This window comes from Periplaneta americana, chromosome 3, assembly GCF_040183065.1.
Source record: "Periplaneta americana isolate PAMFEO1 chromosome 3, P.americana_PAMFEO1_priV1, whole genome shotgun sequence".
Lineage (NCBI taxonomy): Eukaryota > Metazoa > Arthropoda > Insecta > Blattodea > Blattidae > Periplaneta > Periplaneta americana.
This window is the reverse complement of record NC_091119.1, coordinates 670,202-692,500: the sequence shown is the minus strand read 5'-3', so window position 1 is coordinate 692,500 and position 22,299 is coordinate 670,202. Positions and strand designations below refer to the sequence as shown.

The 22,299-nt window shown below is 37.3% G+C and overlaps 1 protein-coding gene across 8 annotated transcripts in view; it reads left to right on the top strand.

The window, feature by feature from the left end:
* The window catches only part of Dhc62B (Dynein heavy chain at 62B), a 140,165-nt gene that overhangs the window by 39,767 nt on the left and 78,099 nt on the right, over nt 1-22,299 (top strand). For all 8 annotated transcript variants that reach the window (XM_069819893.1, XM_069819891.1, XM_069819892.1 and 5 more), the window contains 11 exons: nt 729-880; nt 1,048-1,223; nt 1,569-1,797; nt 5,095-5,301; nt 10,725-10,894; nt 13,064-13,343; nt 15,829-16,068; nt 17,247-17,412; nt 18,038-18,261; nt 20,403-20,537; nt 20,612-20,775. In XM_069819893.1, coding sequence (XP_069675994.1) covers nt 729-880; nt 1,048-1,223; nt 1,569-1,797; nt 5,095-5,301; nt 10,725-10,894; nt 13,064-13,343; nt 15,829-16,068; nt 17,247-17,412; nt 18,038-18,261; nt 20,403-20,537; nt 20,612-20,775 — 2,143 coding nt within the window. The remainder of the gene's footprint in view (nt 1-728; nt 881-1,047; nt 1,224-1,568; nt 1,798-5,094; nt 5,302-10,724; nt 10,895-13,063; nt 13,344-15,828; nt 16,069-17,246; nt 17,413-18,037; nt 18,262-20,402; nt 20,538-20,611; nt 20,776-22,299) is intronic.

Below are 22,299 nucleotides of genomic sequence, written 5' to 3'. Positions count from 1 at the left end.
TCAAGCATTTCATTTTAAATTGTGTTATTTTTCCTTTCTCATAAAAAATACAAGCATTATTTCTTGTCAGATGAACAACTGTTGATGTGGTTCAACGAAGATTTAAATAAGCTTTGTCACATAGAAAGTCTGGACTCTAATTCAGATAGAAATTTGCAGAATTGTATATAAAACAGGTCTTTTTATTGTCAAATACAAATATAACTGTTTTGTATGTACTCGGAAAGGTAAAATAAGATACGAAAGAATGTCTTGAATTCTGAAATTATTATTTGTTTGTGAGAAAAGTGTTCCCATGGAGTACAAGAATATTTCAAACACAGATTTTAGTTTTGTGTGTTTTGTTTATAAAACAGTTCTACTTGCGATGATATCATGAGTTTTGCATGTACATGATTGAAAACATGAATACAATCTTTGAGAGTGGAATATAGACTAAAAAACGGAAAAATCAAGTTTGTCCGATAGAATCTAATGCTGAAGCTATCGAGTGAAAACAATAGGCACGAGAGGTTCCAGGTTAATCATAATACATGTTACAAATATTGGAAGATTAAGTACGTAACTTTATGTTTACTGCAGGTAGTATCATCAAGGTTTAATAGTGAACATCATTAGACATTTCTGAACGGAGTAGAGTTCTTGACATGGCACTGTGGAGTGCGCTGTTACATATATATTTGGTTGATGTCTGCAATGTATCTAACTGTATGAATCTTTAACTGCAGCTGAAGTGCTTTCTTGGTACGAAAAGTTGACCAGAATGATGAAGACAGTGGAGGAATGGGGGGAAGTGCAGGCCCAGTGGCTCTACCTGCTGCCGATATTCTCGTCCGAGGACATTGTGAACCAAATGCCAACACAGGGAAAATTGTTTCAGGTAATGTGTTCATTTATAATTATGATTTTGTTGTAGTGACTTCCTTAATTAATTATATAGAGTTCTGCAATATTACAAGCATTTAGGGTACATCATAACATTCCAATCATAGGCCCTAGTCTATCTTCACTAGGACAATAACGTCTAGCAATAGTTGTGTGTTGCAGGAAGTGGATAAGGTGTACAGAGGATTAATGAACGCTGTGCTGAAGAACCCCAAAGTGATAGTGACCTCAAGTGCCTCAGGGGTGTATGAGTCCCTTCTCCATTGCGTGGAAAACCTAGAAATGATCAATGATGGGGTAGCAGCTTATCTAGAGACAAAGAGACTTTACTTTCCCAGGTATGTCCCTTCTAGATGCTCCATAAATTATTATTATTTACTATTGCAACTGGATTGTCAGCCATGTTTTGCCTTCATCAAGTTACGAAACCTGTTAAATCCTCAATACCTAAAACAGTTTTGCATATCGAACCCTTTATGTTTATTATTATGCAAGAAAAGAAAACGCACGTGACAAATAACTAAGTTTTACTCAAATCAGTGCACTTTGAAAACGAGTAGACATCTTGTTATGCTCCTGGTTACGTGATGCAGCTGAAACATCAACAGAGTCCAGATTGTCATGGCATTAGTCACATCGCATAATGATAACCTAACCTAATGATGTACCTTTATATTTTGTAGATTCTTCTTCCTATCTAATGATGAAATGTTAGAAATTTTATCTGAAACCAAGGATCCTTTGAGAGTACAGCCACATCTGAAGAAGTGTTTTGAAGGAATTGCGAAGCTGGGATTTGATGCAGATCTCAACATATACTCCATGTTCAGTGGCGAAGGTGAAGAAATTAGTATGGTGGACAATATATCAACAGTTGAAGCTCGGGGAAGCGTTGAGATATGGCTTGTGCAGGTAATGTTCATTTCCTTGTCAGTTTGATTTAATGGCATAACAGTTACCTGATCACAGTGTTTTATCTGCCATTTCTGTTTCGTTACGTTAAGAAGTGTAGTGTTCCGGGTAGAGCCCGATCGCAAACTCGTGGCACCTACGTGAAAGACGAATTGGCATCCACTTACATGCATTTGCCGAGTCTTGCTGGGGGGGGGGGGTTTACACACAACCCACTCCATTCGCAGCACAACTCTGGTCATCTTATATGACGTTAGAGTGGGGTGCCTGTCCCGAGGAAAGCAAGCAGTGGGACTTGTCTGTCTGTGTGCTGGCATATGAGTAGAGGCTGTATAGTCCTTCAATTGAATTAGAACTTCTGTTCCAGAGTTGCTGTTAAATAATATTATACAGTGTGTTTCAGAATTCAACTAAAGAAATTTATCTGGTTACAGAGGGGTTGTAGGCAAGCAACTTGATATAACTCTGGGTCTCCGACGGAAAATATGTGAGTTGTCAGTTGTTAAAGTTGTTTACATTTGATACTCGTATTCCAGTATTAAAACGAAATACAGGTGTGGAATGGTATGTGATGGTTTCGGATCTTATTAGGAATTGCACGAAGCCCAACTGTTAAGAGTTTTGCTCATTTATAAGATAATATTTTGTTGTATTAGCATTCTTTTTCTGATATCATAAACTTTATGTTTACCTTGTAAACCAATAGAAGAATTAGTAGTTGAGTTATTGGGGTGTAGTCAAAACTGCAGACTTGCGATAGCTATCATATTTATTCTGATGTGTATTGTTGTTACGAAGACAGGTCTGAACCTCACAAGTGATACCAACAAGGCACCACTTATGAGGAAACTAGGCCAGGAGATAATGGGGTAGGCTGGCCAGTTCCTTTCCCCCTCCATTGCATACATCACCGACTAGCTACATATTACACTAATCAGACTTCAGATGCATACAAACAATTGTTCTTCCTGTGACGCATATCGTCAAGTGAGATGTACTGCCTGGTAATAGATGTGCATATCAGCCAGAACCTCAAACGGAGGTTAATATATATGTATATATGATGTTATATACATAAAGTTATATATATAGAGTTCAAAAAGTATGGAATATTACTCATAACTTCTGAAATTTGGAGTTAAACCATACAATATGATAAGTGTTCGAAAAAAAGTTATTCATTCATACAGGTTGTGACAGTAAACTTTATTTTTTTAAGGACACTCTATATTAAAATTTACATATTCAGAATTTCTATTAAATTTTATGTTTGAATGTGTAGAAATTTTACCCATTCACTCGTTTCATGTTGTTTAACTAGTCATTAAACTTGTTTCACGGACTTCAAACTTGAGACAAATCAGTATTTAAAATCATGTTGAGTAGGCTATGAATATGTAAATTTTAATATAGGGTCTCATTAAAAAAAAAGTGTACTATCACACCCTGTATGCCTTAATAACTACTTTTTTTCGAACACTGTTATTATATCATATGGTTTATCTCCTACATCTTTTGTATAAAACATTTTTTAATTAAATAAAAATTAAAGAAGTTATGAGTAATATTCCGTATTTTTTAACACTGTGTGTGTGTGTGTGTGTGTGTGTGTGTGCGCGTGCGTGCGTGTCAAAAAAAATGTGTACACACTTTAACAGGAGAAGATATCTATTTAATATATTTCAAACTTGGACCGAAAAACAACAATAATTTGTAGTATGATATGTCCTGTAAACAGATTACGGTCACATACGTTATGCTAGCATTGCTGTGCGACAGGTCAGTCAACAACCACAACAAAATGGAGTTTGAACAGCAGAGAGCAATTTTGAAGTGGTATTGGAGAACCGAGAATGTTGAGGTTCAGCGGCAATGGAGACATGAGTACAGAACAGAACCATGCACGCATTCGTGACAAATTTGAAACTCATGGTACCGTATGCGATGTTTACTAGGGCAGATCTGGGAGACCTCGCACATCATCTACGAGTCTAATTGGACCATTCTTTTTTTGATGGAACAGTAACTGGCCAAGTGTACCTGAACATGTTATTTATTTATTTATTTCACAGGTGCTGCTTTACTACACAGTACAAATTATGGTCCACGGCTATATAATTCGATAATAAAATTTCATCCAGAATTGACTACTTTAAGCAATGAAATTTTCAGATCCAGAATTAAAAAAATTATATGACAGACTTCCCTGTATATATATTATGTACCATGTATTGTAAAACAAGTTTATTTCTATCCTAAGTGTATTTTTCTATTTTATCTTGGTTACTATATCAACATGACCTGCACTAATTATACTACTAATAATAATTTAATATTAATCCATCAATCTAAACATTGTCTCTTTTTTTCACTCAGTTATTACTAGTATTATTATTTACTAATTTTATTATCATCTTTATGTGAGCTTTTTTCTTAAGTATTTTGTCTACAAAGTATGTGTATCTATGTAACGGAACTGTCCCCGAACACGAGCTTTGCTCTTTCGGGGTATTTTAATGTAACGTTTTTATGTATATGTTATTATTAAATAAATAAATAAATAAAAAATAAATAAATGTTACACACATCCGTCTCACCTGCCATTCGTACACTATATGGAAATGAGGAATTTTACTTCCAACAGGATGGTGCACCACCGAGATGTACGTGCGTACCTTGATGATAGGACGAAAAGGTCCGATTGAGTTTCTTCCACTTTCTCCAGATCTAACTCCGTTGGACTTTTACCTATGGCTGACTCTTAAGAATGTTGTATACCGTAGAAAACCAGCTACACTGGCAGCACTTGGGAAGAAATTGAAACGGCATGTGCTGCATTCGCTGAGGACACTTTCGCAAACGTTGCTCGAACAGTAGTTCAGCATACTCAGAAGTGTGTCGACGCCCCTGGTGGGCACTTTGAGCAACTGTTGCAACTGTAAAAGTCTAAGATGATTAGTGCGCATCATTTTCTGTTTGTGTGAATTCAGCTTTATGTTAACATAGTTTTTTCTTCACTTGAAGTGTGTATACATGTGTGTATATATATATATATATGTATATATAATGTAAACAATTTGGGATGTGAATTATGAAGTCATTCTGCCATCGTTCGAAAACTGACCTATGTTCATATGAACATTTTTCATTCAAAATGGCCTAAGATATTGTATCCTAAATTTTTTACCTTTCCTCGTGAATCATCACTGTTTGTATATATGTATATATATTCCAATTACAATGTTCACATATAAAACTATATTAATTAATTAATTAATTATTATTTATGCTTACTAGGTTGAAGAAAAAATGATTTTGTCTGTAAAAAATGAAATTTGGAAGAGCTTTCTTGCGTATCCACAAACTGCTCGTCCAAAATGGGTTTTGGAATGGCCTGGACAGGTTGTCCTTTGCGTCAGTATGATATATTGGACTGCAGAAGTGCACGACGTTCTCAAGCAAGGGGACCTCCTGGCTTTGAAAAGTTATCATAATGGACTACAGGTAGGTACCTTGTGGTGGTCGCAAGTAGTGGAGAATTCAAAATGTGAAACATTTCTAACCACTCCCAGAATTCTTACACCTTGTTATTTTGCATTTGCTTGACTGCAACTGGTTGTCAGTGATTTGAAACATTGTTGATGTTACAGCTCATTGCCGTCGGAGGTATAGAGTAGTTGGGTTATGTAACTGATGTTCAGGAAATGTGTAAGAAATTAACTTTGATAAGCTTATCTTCACCCATTTATGTACCGAGGATATATCTATTGTTAAAACTTTAAATTCACATACTGTAGCAGTGCCTGTGTGCTTGGTATCTTGGGGTCAACTATCCTCTTACATAGGCTGGAGATGCTAAGTCTTGAACCTACGTGGGTAATGCATGTCATTGTGTTTCACACGAAATGTTAATTTTTCCACGTAGCTTTGTAGGTAGAATAAACCTGATTTGATTCTCCCTAATGGAATGCTTCCCACTTAAGTCAGCATAAGTTTTCTGGCAGAGGGTGCTGACTTGTGCATTGTAATGCAGAACTCTGGTTTCATCCCTCTTCAGCATGGTGATGTGTTGCAATTGAGGAGCGTTTTTTTTTTCATAAGTCTCTAAATGCCAAAATTTTCTAATTAATTTTTTTCGGTGGTTACATGTCAACATTTCTTTCATGCATATCCCTGTGAAATCACTTTTAGCAGAAGTTGGTCATTGGAGCAGTTACAAGGCAATGAAAACTGATCTTTTGCAGAACTCAGTATCTGCTCTTGATCGTTTAAAGCAAAAGTCGATAAACACCAACTACATTATAGCACAATAGAATACGCAACATATGGCGACTAGATAGCATTTTACATTTAGATGAACAATGTAAACTATACGTCGGTAGAAGAGTAAGTTGCTAGCTACTTACAGTGCAGGAAGCCAGCAAAGATCCTCGTGGGCAGAGACTACAAAGGAGCAAGTGAATTGTACTACGAGAATGAAACCTAGTAATGAAAATAGTTCTCATATTTTAAGGATGAATTGATTTGTGTCATTGCTTTTCACGCCCTCTAGAATTACAGCCCAACAAATGATGACTTAAGGGGGTAGGTATACCATTGACCTGCAAAAATTTAGTGAATTTATTTATTTTTTTATATCTCAGCTACTATAAAAGCTAAATAAACACATCTTCTCATGCTTAATATATATACATTACACTTTATAAAATACTATTCAGAATATTTAAATAACTAGTAATTACTTGTAAAAATAATATCAAATTTGCATATGTTTTTTACAACTGTAAAGCATTTACATAAAATCGACAATAAACTTAATTAAATATCTGTATGTTTCTTTTACTGGAATGTAATGTTCTTCAAACTGTTAGATAATATCCTGTATAATTTCTATAAAATAAATAAAGAAGAAATACCAATCTATATCACAGACACATTCATTGCTAAAACTCCAGTTGTGAATGAAATTCCTCCATGGAAATGGGTGATTCCAGAACATAGCATACAAATTCCAGGAAATCATTCCAAAAGTGATCCTCCATACATTAAGTTAGACGCCATGGAACTAATCTACAGCACATACAAGGATCACCTTCAAATTTATACTGATGGATCTCTAAACTCTGATGATGGGACATCAGGAGCAGGGTAATATATTCCAAAATATCAAGAGAGTTATTTCATACCATGTTCATCCTCCTCCAGTCTTGACACTGAATTGCTAGCTATTGATGCTGCTCTTCAGTGTGTTACTCAAATTTCTGAAAAACCTATCTGCATACTTACTAATGCCAAGGGGGCTATATTTAATATAATCAAATATGTACCAAACTTATATGCACATAGAATTATTCCAATTCAGGAACAACTAAGTAAAGTAAAAAAACTCCAAAAGGAAATAACATTTCAATGGATACCTAGTCATTGTGGTATACCCGGAAATGAGAAAGTCGATAACATTTCAAAACAGGTAGCATATTTGCAACCAAGACCTCTTCAAGTGATATCTCTAGGCAATGCCTTTGCTTCTCATTATTTTATAAACCTATGGATGAACAATTGGCTCTCTTCTGAAAAAGGAAAAATTTTACAGTCCATACAAAAGAAACCAAATGACCTGGAAATGTACAAACACTTGCCCAGACATGTTCAAACATTTTTAACAAGAGCCAGAACAGGTCACATTGTCACTCAATTGTACCTACACCGATTTCACATTTCTGATACTCCTACTTGTCTGTGGTGTAATAACCTGTAACACATTCTTCTATACTGTCCATCCATAAACCACAAAAGAAGTAAATTAAAATCATCAGTACCAGTTGCAGAAGACACAGCCCTTAAGTATATATTGACTACACCCCAACTCTGGCTACTAGCAACAGGCATCTATAAGAAGAAGAAAGTTAGCTTCCCTTATGAAAAGGTTGCCAGATTTGACAGTGTATTACATATAATTTGGAAAGGTAAAATGATATGCATTTGAAATGATGAGGGAATCGAATATACAAAATCAATACCCCTCATATCTCATGAAAAACAAGAACTGAAAAGACTATAGTGGACTCTGTTGTCAGCATATAGCTGGATACATTAAGAAGATGATGATGTTGTCTTCCAGTGCTGAGGTTTGGTAGCGAAGCCATTAGCGCTCTTGCTCTCTGTGGTGGATCCAACAGGTAGAACTTCACAGGTTTGTAGATGTTCTGCAGTCATTTCTTCTTTACAGTAAGAAGCTTGATTGATTGATTTTAGTGGAATGTTTTAAAGACCTACGTCAGCACATAGTCTAGAATCTTTTGCCTAGTCCTTCATGAAATACTTTTTTTTCTTAATAAAAAATTTTAGAAAATTTAATATTGAAAGTAACAGTTAAGAAAAAAAAAATTCCTTGAAGGAATAAGTAAACGATTCTAGACTGTGTTGTTGATGTACGTTTTTAAAACATTCCAGTAAAAGAATCATGCAGATATTTAATTAATTGTATATTTTATTATGTAAATGCTTTACGGCTGTAAAAGAATTATACAAATTTGATATTATGTTTGTAGGTAAATATTAGCTATTTTAATATTCTGAATAAAGTGCAAGCATTAAAAGTTGTAAGGCAATGAAAACTGATCTTTTGCAGAACTCGGTATCTGCTCTGGATCAGTCAAAGCAAAAGTCGATAAATGCCAACTACATTATAGCAGAATAGAATACACAACATATGGCCACTCCAGTTCGCCTAATATTCATGGTAGAAAGCATGATGTCCCTATACCAAACCTCACGAAACATTTTTTTGCCAGCCCCTGGATATTACAATACTCCAGCAGATATGAAGTGTTAATTACATCGAAAATGTATTAAATGAATTTCAAATCAAATTGAAATTTACTCTATTAAATTGCTACTGCAGTTGAAAAATATGGACCCTCGTATGGCTGCTAAAGGCCAGATGAAGACAGTGTGAGCTGCAGTGGTGCCATACTACACGTTTTAAATTTAACATTTTAGAGAATATTCACTTTTTTGAAAGAATTATTCAGTATTCTTCAAAGTTGTTGTTAATTAATGCTGAGTTCTTGGAAATAAAGCCATTAACTCGCTTGGTTTCCAATATTTCTCTCACACAATGGGTTTAGAGAATATCGCTGAAGATGATCTGATCCATTTTTTCCTGAAGACTGCAGAATGGACAAAATGGTGAAGAAATAATTCCAATTTTGTTCAAGTGTTTTGACAAACAGTCATGTTCCGTGGGTTGTCGAAAGGATAGAACTGTACTTTTCCTTGGATACCCAAGAATTATATTTCCATCTTTTATTACTTGAAATTTAGTGGAATTAGTATGATATTATAGTTTGAGTTCATTGGAAATGATGAAGTTGCCACGAGGCCTTGTCACATACTTCCCTTCTTGACAAGATGGCCAGCAGATAAGCCACTTGTGCTGATTCGCTTTATCAGGTGGTGTATAATTTTCAAACCATGTTATTAAAGTGACGGATTAGTGTTATAGCTGCTTTAGAATCACTGAATATAACAGCTTGTTGAAAGTAAGGAATGTGGTACAGGAGATTTTGAAGTGTCGAATAGATGACTTCAAATTCTCTGTTAAAATTTGTAGTTCTATGACGTAAGGATTTATAAAACAGAAAAGTGGACATGTAGCACGAGCACCTGCTCCATTTTGGTTGGGTAGTAGAGATCCATCAGTGAAAATATGAAGCTTTTGTTTATTGGGGAATCTACTGTGAATAGTTTCCAATGCTACGAATTTTAGGAATTTTTTGAGTGACACTTTTCTTGGTTTCTTGAAGCGAGTTCAAGTAATCTTCAATTTCAATTGTTTGTGCAGGGTTAGTTTTATGAATTACATTTACTATATTTGTTGGGAGATACATCTTTTTCGTACTTCAGAGGCAAAGCTTTCCTGAGAATGGAAGATAACTGTGACGTTTCTTAGCTCTTTATTGCTAAGTGGAAGTGTGATCAATTTTTCGCATTGAATAATAGCAGACCGATGAACTATTAGTTGCATTGCAGTAGATCTGTAATTAATCACAGACTTTCATATTTTTAAGATTTGCTATTATTAAAACTTCACCACAGTTCGTAATTACTGGACATTATTTAAGTAGCGGTGAGAGTTTTTATTGAACAGCCCCATATCAATCCTGACAAATGTTTTATAAGTGATAAACACCTTTTAGCTTTTCGTCTTATAATTATATTCCATATGTTTATTTCAAGTAAGCTTAGTATCAAATACCACCCGAACTGAATCTGTAATTGATTATAGTTTTCCAATCAAACGGTTCTCCATTTGCAATGTCTTTTTTCTTAATGAAAAAAATTATAGATTTGGTAATGATAAGTATCATTAAATTTTCTACAGAACAGTTACGAATTTTTTAAGGAATTTTCCACGGCTTAAAGGTATAACCATTTTACATACAGTTGGAATCAAATGAATAAGACATGTTTTAAGCAGTAATTGCGAGGGCTCGTAGCCAGGATTTTATTGTGCTCACTCTCCTGCTCTGTGAACAATGTTGTATAGAGCACACTGCACTGATAACAGTGACATTTGAATAAACGAGTCCGAGGTCCAACATCGGATGTTACCCAGCGCGTTTGCTTCAGTTGGTTGAGGGGAAAAACCCCGACAAGATAAGTTGCCCAAACTGGATTTGAACTCAGGGCCGCTTGTTTTACAGTCAGATGCGCTAACGATTAAATACTGAGATAGTAGATTTAGCATTTTACTGCACTTTTAATGTTGAGATTTAGCTTTTTGCAGCATTTTGGGATGAAATTTCCAGCTCATCATAATGAGTTTGCTTTTGCTGTACTCAGAATATGCAGTCCTTTTTATTGCGCACCATAGATATTAAGTTACAGTGGAATTCCCCATCTCTGCCCTGTTATAACTGCAGGCACAGCTGAACGAGGTTGTGGTGCTGGTGCGTGGGAAGCTGTTGAAGGGTGCTCGCATCACCCTGGGTGCCCTGGTGGTGCTGGACGTCCACGCCCGCGATGTGGTGGAGGAGTTGATCTCCAACAAAGTGTTTTCTGAGCAGGACTTCAAGTGGCTGGCGCAGTTGAGGTATGAGTGACGTCATGTAGCAATACTAGGAAGGGGGCAATTTGAATCACAATAAAGAATTATAAATTTTCGGTGTTAAAACCCACGAAGTAATGTCGTCACTGGGTCCAAACTACAGACTGTAATTTCGCGGAAGTGGAGCATTTCGTGTACATATTTTTGGACTTGTCCTGTAATTTTTATAGCTATAATGATGAATTATATATTTTCGGGGCTCGAACTCTGCCTTAATTGGTTCCTATGTTGGCGGTTCCATAGATGAACCGTTCCTCCTACAAATACAATCTTTGTAATAAGACAGCATTATTTTACATCTTTGTTGCACGTCTTGTACTCTCTGCTCGACCTGCATTGGGTTTTTATCGAGAGGAAGATTTGCATAAGTAACAATTTTCGTTACAGTGGAGACAGATGAGTTAAGGTTGGTAGTGCAAAAAGCGCAAGAAGTATGTTGGCTCTCCTTCAGATGTTAAAGCATAGGGGGACAAATACTGCAGTTGAGCCGAAACAATATTTACATCATCCTGAGGCTTACCTGAAACTAACTTTTTTTTAGGTGCTCTCAGTGTTTGAACACTTTCCAAAACAAGGTTGGCATTTAAATGCTCAAAAATGAAAAAAATGACCTTGCAGGTATATAAATAGACCTTTCTTGATTTCATTAAAGCAAAAAAGAAAAATCGATTTTTTCAACTTAAATTAGTTCCAGATGCCCTTTATGATTCCGCTTAAAACTGAGGCAGCAGAGGAGGTTGACATCAAGTGGCTCATGCCCACGTGCATCAACGTCGGTTAGTGTAACCATCGGTTAAAATTGTGACCTAATCCCCGATTAAGCATTTTTACGGTGGATCGACCTCGGTTACAACTTAAATAGGAAGTTAACCACAGTAATCTCTAACCGGCCAAATATGAGCGGTTAAAGGAGATAACCAGCGATTAGTAGAGCAAGTAAAGCAAAATGGCGGCCATAACCACAGGTGATTATTTCGAAGACGATTATTTTTGTGCAGTACTTGAATTACTTGGATAGAGCGTGAGCGTGAAGGTTCTTTAGTGGAAAGAGAGAATTCTTGCGAGCAATTAGGTGACAGATAATTTCAGGAGGGATTTCGTTTATCAAAATCTACAAATGGATCAATTGAAATAACACAAGAACAATCATATTTCTCCTACAGATCGGCTGCTTATATTACGATTCTATGTAACTATTATTTTCTGTATTTTAAGAGAGAATACTCGAATACCGGTATCTCTTTCTCTATGTCACTGGCTGAACAAAGAGAGGTTATGGATGGATCTTAGGATAATGCACAATTCCCTGGTGTAGTCCAAGATCGTACACACATTCCTACCAATTTTCTGCATCCTTTTCCTTTATGGATACTCCATCTTTTTTATATAATAGGCCTACATTTAAATCTAGTAATTAAGTCTATCGATACTTCAACCTAACATTGGGATATAATCATTTTTGGATTCAATTTTCCATTTTGTACGATTTTAACCTAAAAGTACTGAAAAACAAAGAATTGGAACTCACAAATATAACAGCGCCCAAAGGCAAACAAATGCAACGCGAAAATGTAGGATACGTTCATTTCGATGTAGAACATAGTGAGCGCAGTCGTTTTTAGACGTTGACTATTATCTTTGCAGCAGTATGGATGCTTTCCTTTAGTCATTTTGTAGAAACAATGTACCATCATAGACTTTACTCTGGTTAAATGAGGTGTCAGCTAGCCAAGTTTTAGTAATCGGTGATTATGAATGGTGCACATAAATTACATTTTAACCATGGCTACTGTTTAACCATCGTTTCGTAATCTATGATTACTGTGTTTTTAATCAATGTTGATGCACTTTGTCTTTAGCATATCATAAGATTGTGCTCGAAGGAATAAGAAGCACATTTATTGCTGAAAGCCTTAAAACAAAGGACAGATTACGGATTAAAAAAGCATGCCTGAATTTGTACATAAAGTAGTGTAAGTGAGTAAGTGTTACTTCATAGTTGTTTAATGCTTAGGCCTACTTATATTTTATTTCCTTCAGAACATAAATATGGGTAAAATTTCATACCCCCAGTACAACAATAACCTTGGCATAACGATACAATTTTCCTAGTCCCCAGAAAATTGCTCACTCTCCGAACAAATATCCTTGCAGATACTACTGGACGGGTGATACTCAAGTCCGCATAGTGAATGCCACAGTCAACTACGCTTACGAGTATCTGGGCAACACTCCACGGCTGGTTATCACTCCTCTGACCGATCGCTGCTACCGTACGCTGATTGGAGCGTACCATCTGCATCTGAATGGAGCCCCCGAGGGCCCTGCCGGCACAGGCAAGACGGAAACTACCAAAGACCTGGCCAAGGCCATCGCTGTGCAATGCGTGGTGTTCAACTGCTCGGATGGCCTGGACTACAAAGCCATGGGCAAGGTATGCTGTGCCAGCCTTTCAATATGGTGGGGTAAGAGGGATGGTATTTCGATGCTTTTGAGTTTATATGATGGAGGCAAATTTGTGAGTCTGTAGAAAAAGAGAAAATTAAATGGGACAAGGAGAAGAAAAGAAGAATAATTTTGTACAATTAGAAGATGAACGCTTTGTAAATTTGTGCCAGTAACAGAGGTGCCAACCTTTCAATATGGTGGGATAAGAGGGATGGAGGCAAGTTGAAATGCTGGGACACACGAGTGGAAGAATTAGTTTGTGTGCAGCAGACAAGTACAAACAGGCATAAGCATAAATAAAATGCTTGGCTTAAGGAAGAGGTTTCAAACTTTTTCATTTTAAACATACTCTCAAAACCATAGAACATAAATAATTAAATAAGTTTAAGACCTGTTGTGTTCTTATTATTAACCTAAACGTAATCCTGTAATAATATCTATAAAAACGCCCTATTATTCTCTTCTTATTGCGAATTACTGAAAAGCAAAAACGTCTCCTGGGAGTGATACCTCCAACACTGCCTCAAAGAAATTTTAATTGTTGCACTATACCGAATCTGTTGGTAATGGAAGATATTTTTGAATCTGCAACAAAAGCAGTGTTGATTGGGTGAAATTTACTGTCTCTCCTTTTTTTTTTTTTTTTTTTAATAACTTTTAATAAAAATCTTTCCTAAATGTCTAATGGGGCAAGTATTATTTCCATGGGGAACTGTTCTGAATTGATTTAATCTCAGACTGTAACTCCCACATGTCCTCGTCGAATGTTCTGCACTTCCAAATTGCACTTTCATCACCCCAAGCATCACGCACACAGGTGGATTTAGTTCAACGCCAGACAATGGATGGTTCGTGCACCACACTTTGATAACCGGTACCTTTTTGCTGTATGCAATGTAAACATCACTTCACAATGCAAAACAAATACGTATTGTAACATCAGTTTAAACTATGACTCACAGTACAGTACTTAGAAACAAACCAGCTGCAGTTATTTTCTTTGCAGTTCTTGTGCCTAAGCCAAGAAATCCGACCATTTCAGGGACAGGTACATGTTGCACACATCACACCGTTGTTGTGTTCTTGACATTTAACTGCAATTACTATGTACTATGGATGAAAATTAACTATTACCTCATTTTACTTCTGGGTATTGCCTCTAATATCTCCATAACTAATCAGTAATCATCATACCAGATGGTTTCTATCTCGAATTTCATCGCCACAATATCCTGTATCACGCTACAGTCTTCAAAGATGGCATTTAGTGTAATTATTACACATTACTTTTGCGAACAAGGAGAAAATGCTGTGTGGCATGTCTTGCAACCAGCAGCATACTTGTCCACTTTCATTTCTAAAGTTCGCAATATTGGCCCAGTTTCAGTTACAGTGTAGGAAAGCTGTAACTTCCACTGAAAGACGTCATGTTTAACTTTCATTAACCAAATTTGGGAATCTTGAATAAAATATTCAGCTGATGATATGAAACATCTTTGAAATGCTTGCAACTTTTGCATGCTTAAGAAATTCATCCACAACTTCAAATCTCTTCAAAAATTCCATAATAGTTAGTACCTCTGCAATAATAAACACAGACCCACTGAACTTGTACAACTTTATTAAATATTGTGAAATTTCTTCTTTATTCTGCATAATAAATTACAATTTTGTTTGCACTTCTGATCCTGAGGGCATATTCATAGAGATCCTTTACAAATTACAACATCCTATGAATTATTTGAATATACAGGGTGGAAGTTATATAACTATGCAGATTGATAGGATACATTAAATTATGCATTTTGTAATTATTAAGTGCGTGATTAATTAGGCTCGCCAACAGCATGTCGGTTCACCTACCAGTACATGCACACTCGCTCCTAATAGCTGAACTCCATCTCTTGGTCATCCCAGTAGGGTTGCAAGAAATAATATGTGTTAACCATTTTATTTAATTTGCAAGAAATCCAACTGTTTTATTAAAAAACTGTAAAAGTATAAGCCATTCCTTATCAGCTTCTCTAAAAATCAGAATCCTACAGACAGTAATTTTTTTCTGAGAAAATTTATTCAGGACTAATATGGTATTAGAATTTTTTGTTCTACGCCATTCAAGAAATAAACTGTTAAAATCTGCACAATTGTATTACTTCCACTCTGTATAAGTGACTTCGTATTTCTGTATTTACAAAATTATTCCAAAGCAATATCTTTCAAAGACTGTAAATACTTTTACTCCCATATTAAGTTCAAGGAACTGAATATCTCAACTGCGTTGAAGTTCATAGTCCTAGACTACTTTCCTTCTAAGTTGTTTATTGCCAGAAGGGAAATGTCTTCCTTCTTATGAATTACGATTTCTTTCATCCATGTAACATCTGTTATTGCTTCATTGAATATTACTATTTGTTGATAGCATGCGAAATAAAGCTTCGAGGTTGTTAACATCTGTGTTTTTCTTGTACTAGTTCTTCAAAGGTCTTGCGTCATCAGGGGCGTGGGCTTGTTTCGACGAGTTTAACAGAATTGAGCTGGAAGTGCTGTCTGTCATTGCCCAGCAGATTCTGTGCATAATTCAGGCAGTGCAGGCAGGCGTGAAAACCTTCGTGTTCGAGGGCACCGAGCTCAGACTCAACCCTCTGTGCTACGTGTGCATCACTATGAACCCCGGCTACGCTGGACGCTCAGAGCTCCCTGACAACCTCAAAGTAAGTAACACACAAAACCTTCGTGTTCGAGGGCACCGAGCTCAGACTCAACCCTCTGTGCTACATGTGCATCACTATGAACCCCGGCTACGCTGGACGCTCAGAGCTCCCTGACAACCTCAAAGTAAGTAACACACAAACTTGTTCCACACTATGAACATTTTAATACAATCTGAACTTCTCATTTTTCATCACTCTTTCACACAAGTAAAGTCGATGCAGTGAGAGAAAGTGCCTAGCATTTAATACCTGCGCTGAGAGCAGTGTTACCACTCTGTTTGAATCACCCTCAGTAAAACTCTGCTTAGCTTTATTTAATACTTGCTTTCCAGCCAGGTCATAAGTTGGTGATCCACCAATGTTTCGAGGATGTTCATCTTCAAGGTTAACTGATAATTAGGTGGATAACTTGCTCCTTATTTCTAGTGCCAGGGGGAGTAGTCGGCCGAGGAGCTGTGCGCTGATTGTGTCTCTGCGTTACATGTGGTGCCGACTGAGGTGTGAACATGGCCGACATGTTGTTTTGTGTTGTGCTTTGCGGCTGATTGACCACGGGTCTCACGGTAGGCTTGTGTTCTCATGTGTCCTCCTTTGATGATGGCCCATCGTCTGGGCATTGAGAAATTTAATAGCCAGTGTCCAACTCAGTGCTGCAATACAAGAGAGAACATATTATGATATGAGGAATGGATATAACAGTTTCAGGCATACTTTACCTTGACAAAAGGGGAAACTACAATTCAATGCTGCTTTTAATGCCTCTAAGAAATATATCTTTATACTGATTTGGTAAATCTTGAATGGACGTCAGAATTTTTTACAATTTTTTTTAAAAGGGAGAAACTTTTTGACAACTAAATTTGTTCAATCTCTATTCATAGTGAATGTTGCGAAGAACTGTATCGACATATGACTAATCATCTTTTAATGCCTGACGCTGGTATACTGGGTTACCTTTTATTGAGTTTTTCCAGAATTTGTTGAAATCTCATAAAATACCATTAAAAGTTAATGCTTTTTCTGCAGTTCTTTCAGTATATGGATTTTCTCCAATCAAATTATTTTATAAAATATGGTTAAATTTTCTACTTTTCTTAAGATTCATACTATTATCCAGTCAATACTGTGGTTTTCAACGTTCACATTTGAAGTATACATCATCAGCATTTTTGTTTCAGGTGCTTTTCCGCACAGTCGCCATGATGGTGCCAGATTATGCTCTTATCGGAGAAATCTCGTTGTATTCATATGGATTTGTGGATGCTAAAGTTCTCTCTGTCAAAATTGTCACTGCTTATCGACTGTGTTCAGAGCAGTTGTCATCGCAGAATCATTACGACTATGGTAAGTACAGCATACATTAGGACCGTTCTGCTGGTTCGCAACTCTTGTAGAAACTGGAGTTCTGTCTTGCTATACATTCGTAATGGATATTTTTAAACCATCTGTACCTGACGTCAGCAGTCAGCATGGTAATGCATCTCAGAGGCTGGCCACATGGCTCTGCTTCAACCGCTTTGCTCCCCTCTGTGCACTCTGCGTCCCAAAGCTCTGCATAGTGCAGCCCGTGCTTGCTCTTGTTTTAAGTTTATTGGAAAACTTTCTTACCATATCTATGAACTAGTTTCTTTCAAGAATCTCCAATCACAACCCACATCTAGATAACAGACATATCTGTATTCAATCTTAGGCATGTCGTCACAATTCTGACCCTCCGATTTCTCGTGTTAAGACTTTAAACCTGGTGATAGTACTACTATGCCTGGCATTTAAACTGCCCAGAACCCTGCAGTAGTTGTGAATATACTTCGCAATTGAAATCTCTCGCCCACTGCTGTTATCTGAACATTGGGTCTGGACTTTGTTCTGGTTGTTCAGTTTGCAATAGCTGATGGCCCAGAGTGGACAGATAAACTGAAATAGTTCTGAAAGTGACTTCCTGAACGTGAACAGTTTGTACATGTTTCAGGGATGAGAGCAGTCAAGACTGTGCTAGCAGCTGCTGGCAACTTGAAACTGAAGTTTCCTGATGAAAAAGAGGACATCCTCCTCCTGAGATCGATAATTGATGTTAATCTGCCAAAATTCCTTTCCCACGATATCCCTCTCTTTGAGGGAATCATATCTGACTTATTTCCAGGAATTATCCTCCCTACACCCAATTACGACGATCTGATTGCAGCTGCACAAGAGGTGAGTACTGCAATGAGATACAGTGCAGACCATTGTTCTGTATCTCTGTCTTTTCGCGTGGTAATTATGAGGACAGGATAGCAATATTCAGCAAAGGAAAGATATCGGTGTCGTCAGTGATTTTATTACAATGGGATGTCTGAAGAATTCAAACCATGACCTCAACATGAGTGCCCGTCATGTAATGAAGCTGGAGCATTACATGGGAATTGTCTCGTTTAGGTACAACAGAGATGTGTGGGTCACTTTTTGAAGACTGGACATAAAAAAGGCTGTAAATGCCAATATCATTGAAAATTAGTTTTTCCAAAAACAAAAAAGAAAAAGAGTCCCCTGGGTGAATCCACAGAGAAAAATAAGTCCCATTGTAATTTTATTTAGGCCCCAGCTTCTCCCATAGATCTGATATTACATAACTAGTTGCACAAGAAAGCTACGGTTTGTCTCTTTAGCACTTAGAGCCTTTATGTTAGTGCGGTAGCAAATGCTACATCTAAGATTGGACTGGAGGTATTTGGGCTATATCCCTGATCACCATATTGCTCAGATTTTTAGGCTTTGACGGCAACAACTTTATCAAGTTTACTGTACTGCCATCTATTGACTGTAGAAGGAGTCACGTCATAACTCTCATTTCAAACATCTTAACACACAGACAAGACACACAAATAAATACAACTTAACAGGAGTTTACAAACTATCATGCAATAATTGCAACGACTTCTCCATTGGACAGACTGAAAGGTCATTTCAAACACGTTACAAAGAACGTATCACAGCCATAACCAAACTACAAAGAATTCAACCTATGCAGAACACATCACAGCTGCAGCAACATAGACGATGACATGAAAATACTGCACATCCAGAAACTTGACACTCTAGAACAGTATGAAATTTACAAACATACAAAAACACACATCCTGCACTCAACTGAATTTCAAAACACACGATCATGAACACATCCCACCACAACAGGAAACCAGAAGATAGTGCGGAACCTTCAATGAAGAAACTAGTCGCCAGGTAATTTTCTAATGCTAACACAGTAAAGAAGTTGGAAAGTTAATCAGTGAAAAAAAAAAAAAAAAAATAATAGAGGTTCAGGGCTTTATAACATCCACAAATACAGCCACCGGCATGGCTCAGTCGGTTAAGGCGCTTGCCTGCCGGTTTGAAGTTGCGTTCGGGCGCGGGTTCGATCCCTGCTTGGGCTGATTATCTGGTTGGATTTTTTCCGAGGTTTTCCCCAACCGTAATGACTGCCAGGTAATCTATGGCGAATCCTCGGCCTCATCTCGCTATCACCAATCTCATCGACGCTAAATAACCTAGTAGTTGATACAGCGTCGTTAAATAACCAACTAAAATAAAAAAAAATCGACGAATACCACATTCGTCTGAAAAAATTACTTTCCTTTTATCTTCTCTCTTTGTGAAATGGTGAAGAAGCAAGTTGCATTCTTCTTCGCGCCATTTCAAATCCAAATCTTATAGCTTATGGTGACGCCACAAATGTCAAGGAAAAATGGGAAAATGGATCTGGAGATGCATCCATGTGTGCAAAGACGTGGAGCATCAAATCATTGTAAATCTGTATTGATGACAGAGGTTACGCCCACTCTGTAGGGGGATATACTGCAGATTGGTTTATTCTGTGGACAAAATAAGCTAGGGGATATCTTCACCCCAGCACTTCATTTTCAAGGAAAATTATTTCTGGAATTGCTATATTGTTATAATTTATGGAATGTACAACCGGCACAAATCATATTGCACATACTCCTCATAATGCAAAGTACAGCCTAGCCTTGCAGCACCTGGAATACATCCCTGAGTAGCACATTATGTGTGATTATCGTTCATTTCCGAAAGGTGGTCCCTTCTGATGCTGATAGGTGGGCCATCCTGCCTCTGCCCTGACAGCCAGGTCCACCCTAAGTCAGTATTGTAAACCCATATTATTCCAGCCTTTTCTAACTTTTGTGGATAACAGATGTGATGATGGGATGCGTGTTAACAGTGAGCCACAGGGAATGATAACATACAAATATTCCGTGAGACTCCACTGCTAAAGATGACAAACAACATCATTAACAACTCTTAGCAGCTGCAGGAGTTAATTTTTCAATTGATTGCAGGCCTGCGCAACAAAAGTCCTGCAGCCTGTGGAACCGTTCTTATTGAAAGTGATCCAGACATACGAAATGATGATCGTACGTCATGGCTTCATGTTGGTGGGGGAGCCGTTCGGTGGGAAGACTTGCACTCTCAAGGTGACGTCACGCATTATGATAAATAATTAGCCTGGATGTGATGCGAGGGAATTACAGAATTGTTTAATCTTCAGGTCTTGGCTGACGCATTGAGCATAATGGAGAGGAAGGGACTCGACGAACACAAAGTGAGGTTGAGGTTCATCAACCCCAAGGCAGTCACCATGGGCCAGCTGTACGGGCAGTTCGACCCCGTGTCGTACGAGTGGACGGACGGAGTTGTCGCCACTACTTTCAGGTATAAGTGTGATGGCATACACTTACTGAATCAGCAAATAAGCGCGCTACTGCCTAGCTTCGTATTTTAATGTGGTGAGAATGAAATAAAAGTTGATGTCTGTTAAAAGGCATTATTATAGAAGGATTACAAATAAATTCTTATCCACAATAATCTATAGAAATAAGAACTTATACCACCAGTAGATATGCTGCAAAAATTAAACACAGGAAATTGTCAATGCTTCCTTTCCTCTGACCTAATGGTCAGATTTAGTGATTTCATACTGCTCGATCATGAAGAATATGCCAGTAATGTGTTCGATTCAGGTTTAGTGGTTATTATAAATCCAGAGGAGAGTTAGGAATTAGTGGCAACATATTGTGTTTGAGGATTACGCCATTTTGTGCTGCCAGTGCTAATAAGCAGTTGTCTCTTGTTCAGAACGTAAAGAGGATGTGTACAATAGGAACGCAATCTCATGCCTTGAGAGTAACACAGATTTTTTGACGAGTTGATCCCTCATGTTTCTCACTGAATATGATTACAGATTTATAGCATATTCGGCAGCTTCATGAAGAACAGCCGCATTTGTCTCTTTGTTCTTATCCTGAAATAAGTGTATCTACACAAGCTGTTCCTTTTAAATGACATTCGGAAGTTATTTCGACTATCCTTTAGAATTCTTTCTTGCTTTGTACATGTTTACATTTTGTCGATGCTGAGTTATGGAAGTCACGATTTGACTCATTTGTAATTTTCATTAACTCATTATTCCGTTTATTATGGATAAGTAGTTACGAATCACATTTAAGCTATATCAGCCCTCCAGCATTCGCCAGCGTAGTAAAGGTTATGACAGATGTCACATAAATAGAACGTACTATTACAACGGTGACAACAGAACAGACAGAGGCTGTTTTAACATAATATAAACTGTAGTCTAATTCACTAAAGATGCATATAAGCCTACATTCAAGACACACAGGAATAACAGCTTCTGTGCTTGGGCCTGGATTGTGAACCTAACCATAACGTCATTAGAGTTGATACAACGTCGTTAAATATCTGATTAACAACAAAGGCTAGGTAAAGGTTTGAAACTATTTCTTGCATGTCACATCCATATTTAGCTCCATTTCCCACTGGCATTCAGCATTTTGTTCTCACATACCCCACCGGCAATCAGCATTTGTTCCCATATACCCCACTGGCAATCAGCATTTTTTTCTCACATATCCCACTGGCAATCAGCATTTTCTTCTCACATATTCCACCGGCAATCAGCATTTTGTTCTCACATACTCCACCGGCAATCAGCATTTTGTTCTCACATATTCCACCGGCAATCAGCATTTTGTTCTCACATACTCCACTGGCAATCAGCATTTTGAGGACTTTTTGGTAGCATTTAAAATCAATTAATTAATTTTACAAGTCTTGATGATATTCTGGACTTGAACCCAGCCTCTTCCAGTACGCAATCTTTTTGTCTTTGAGAGCCCACTGGGCTCACACACAACTATATTAACGAAACTTCACTGG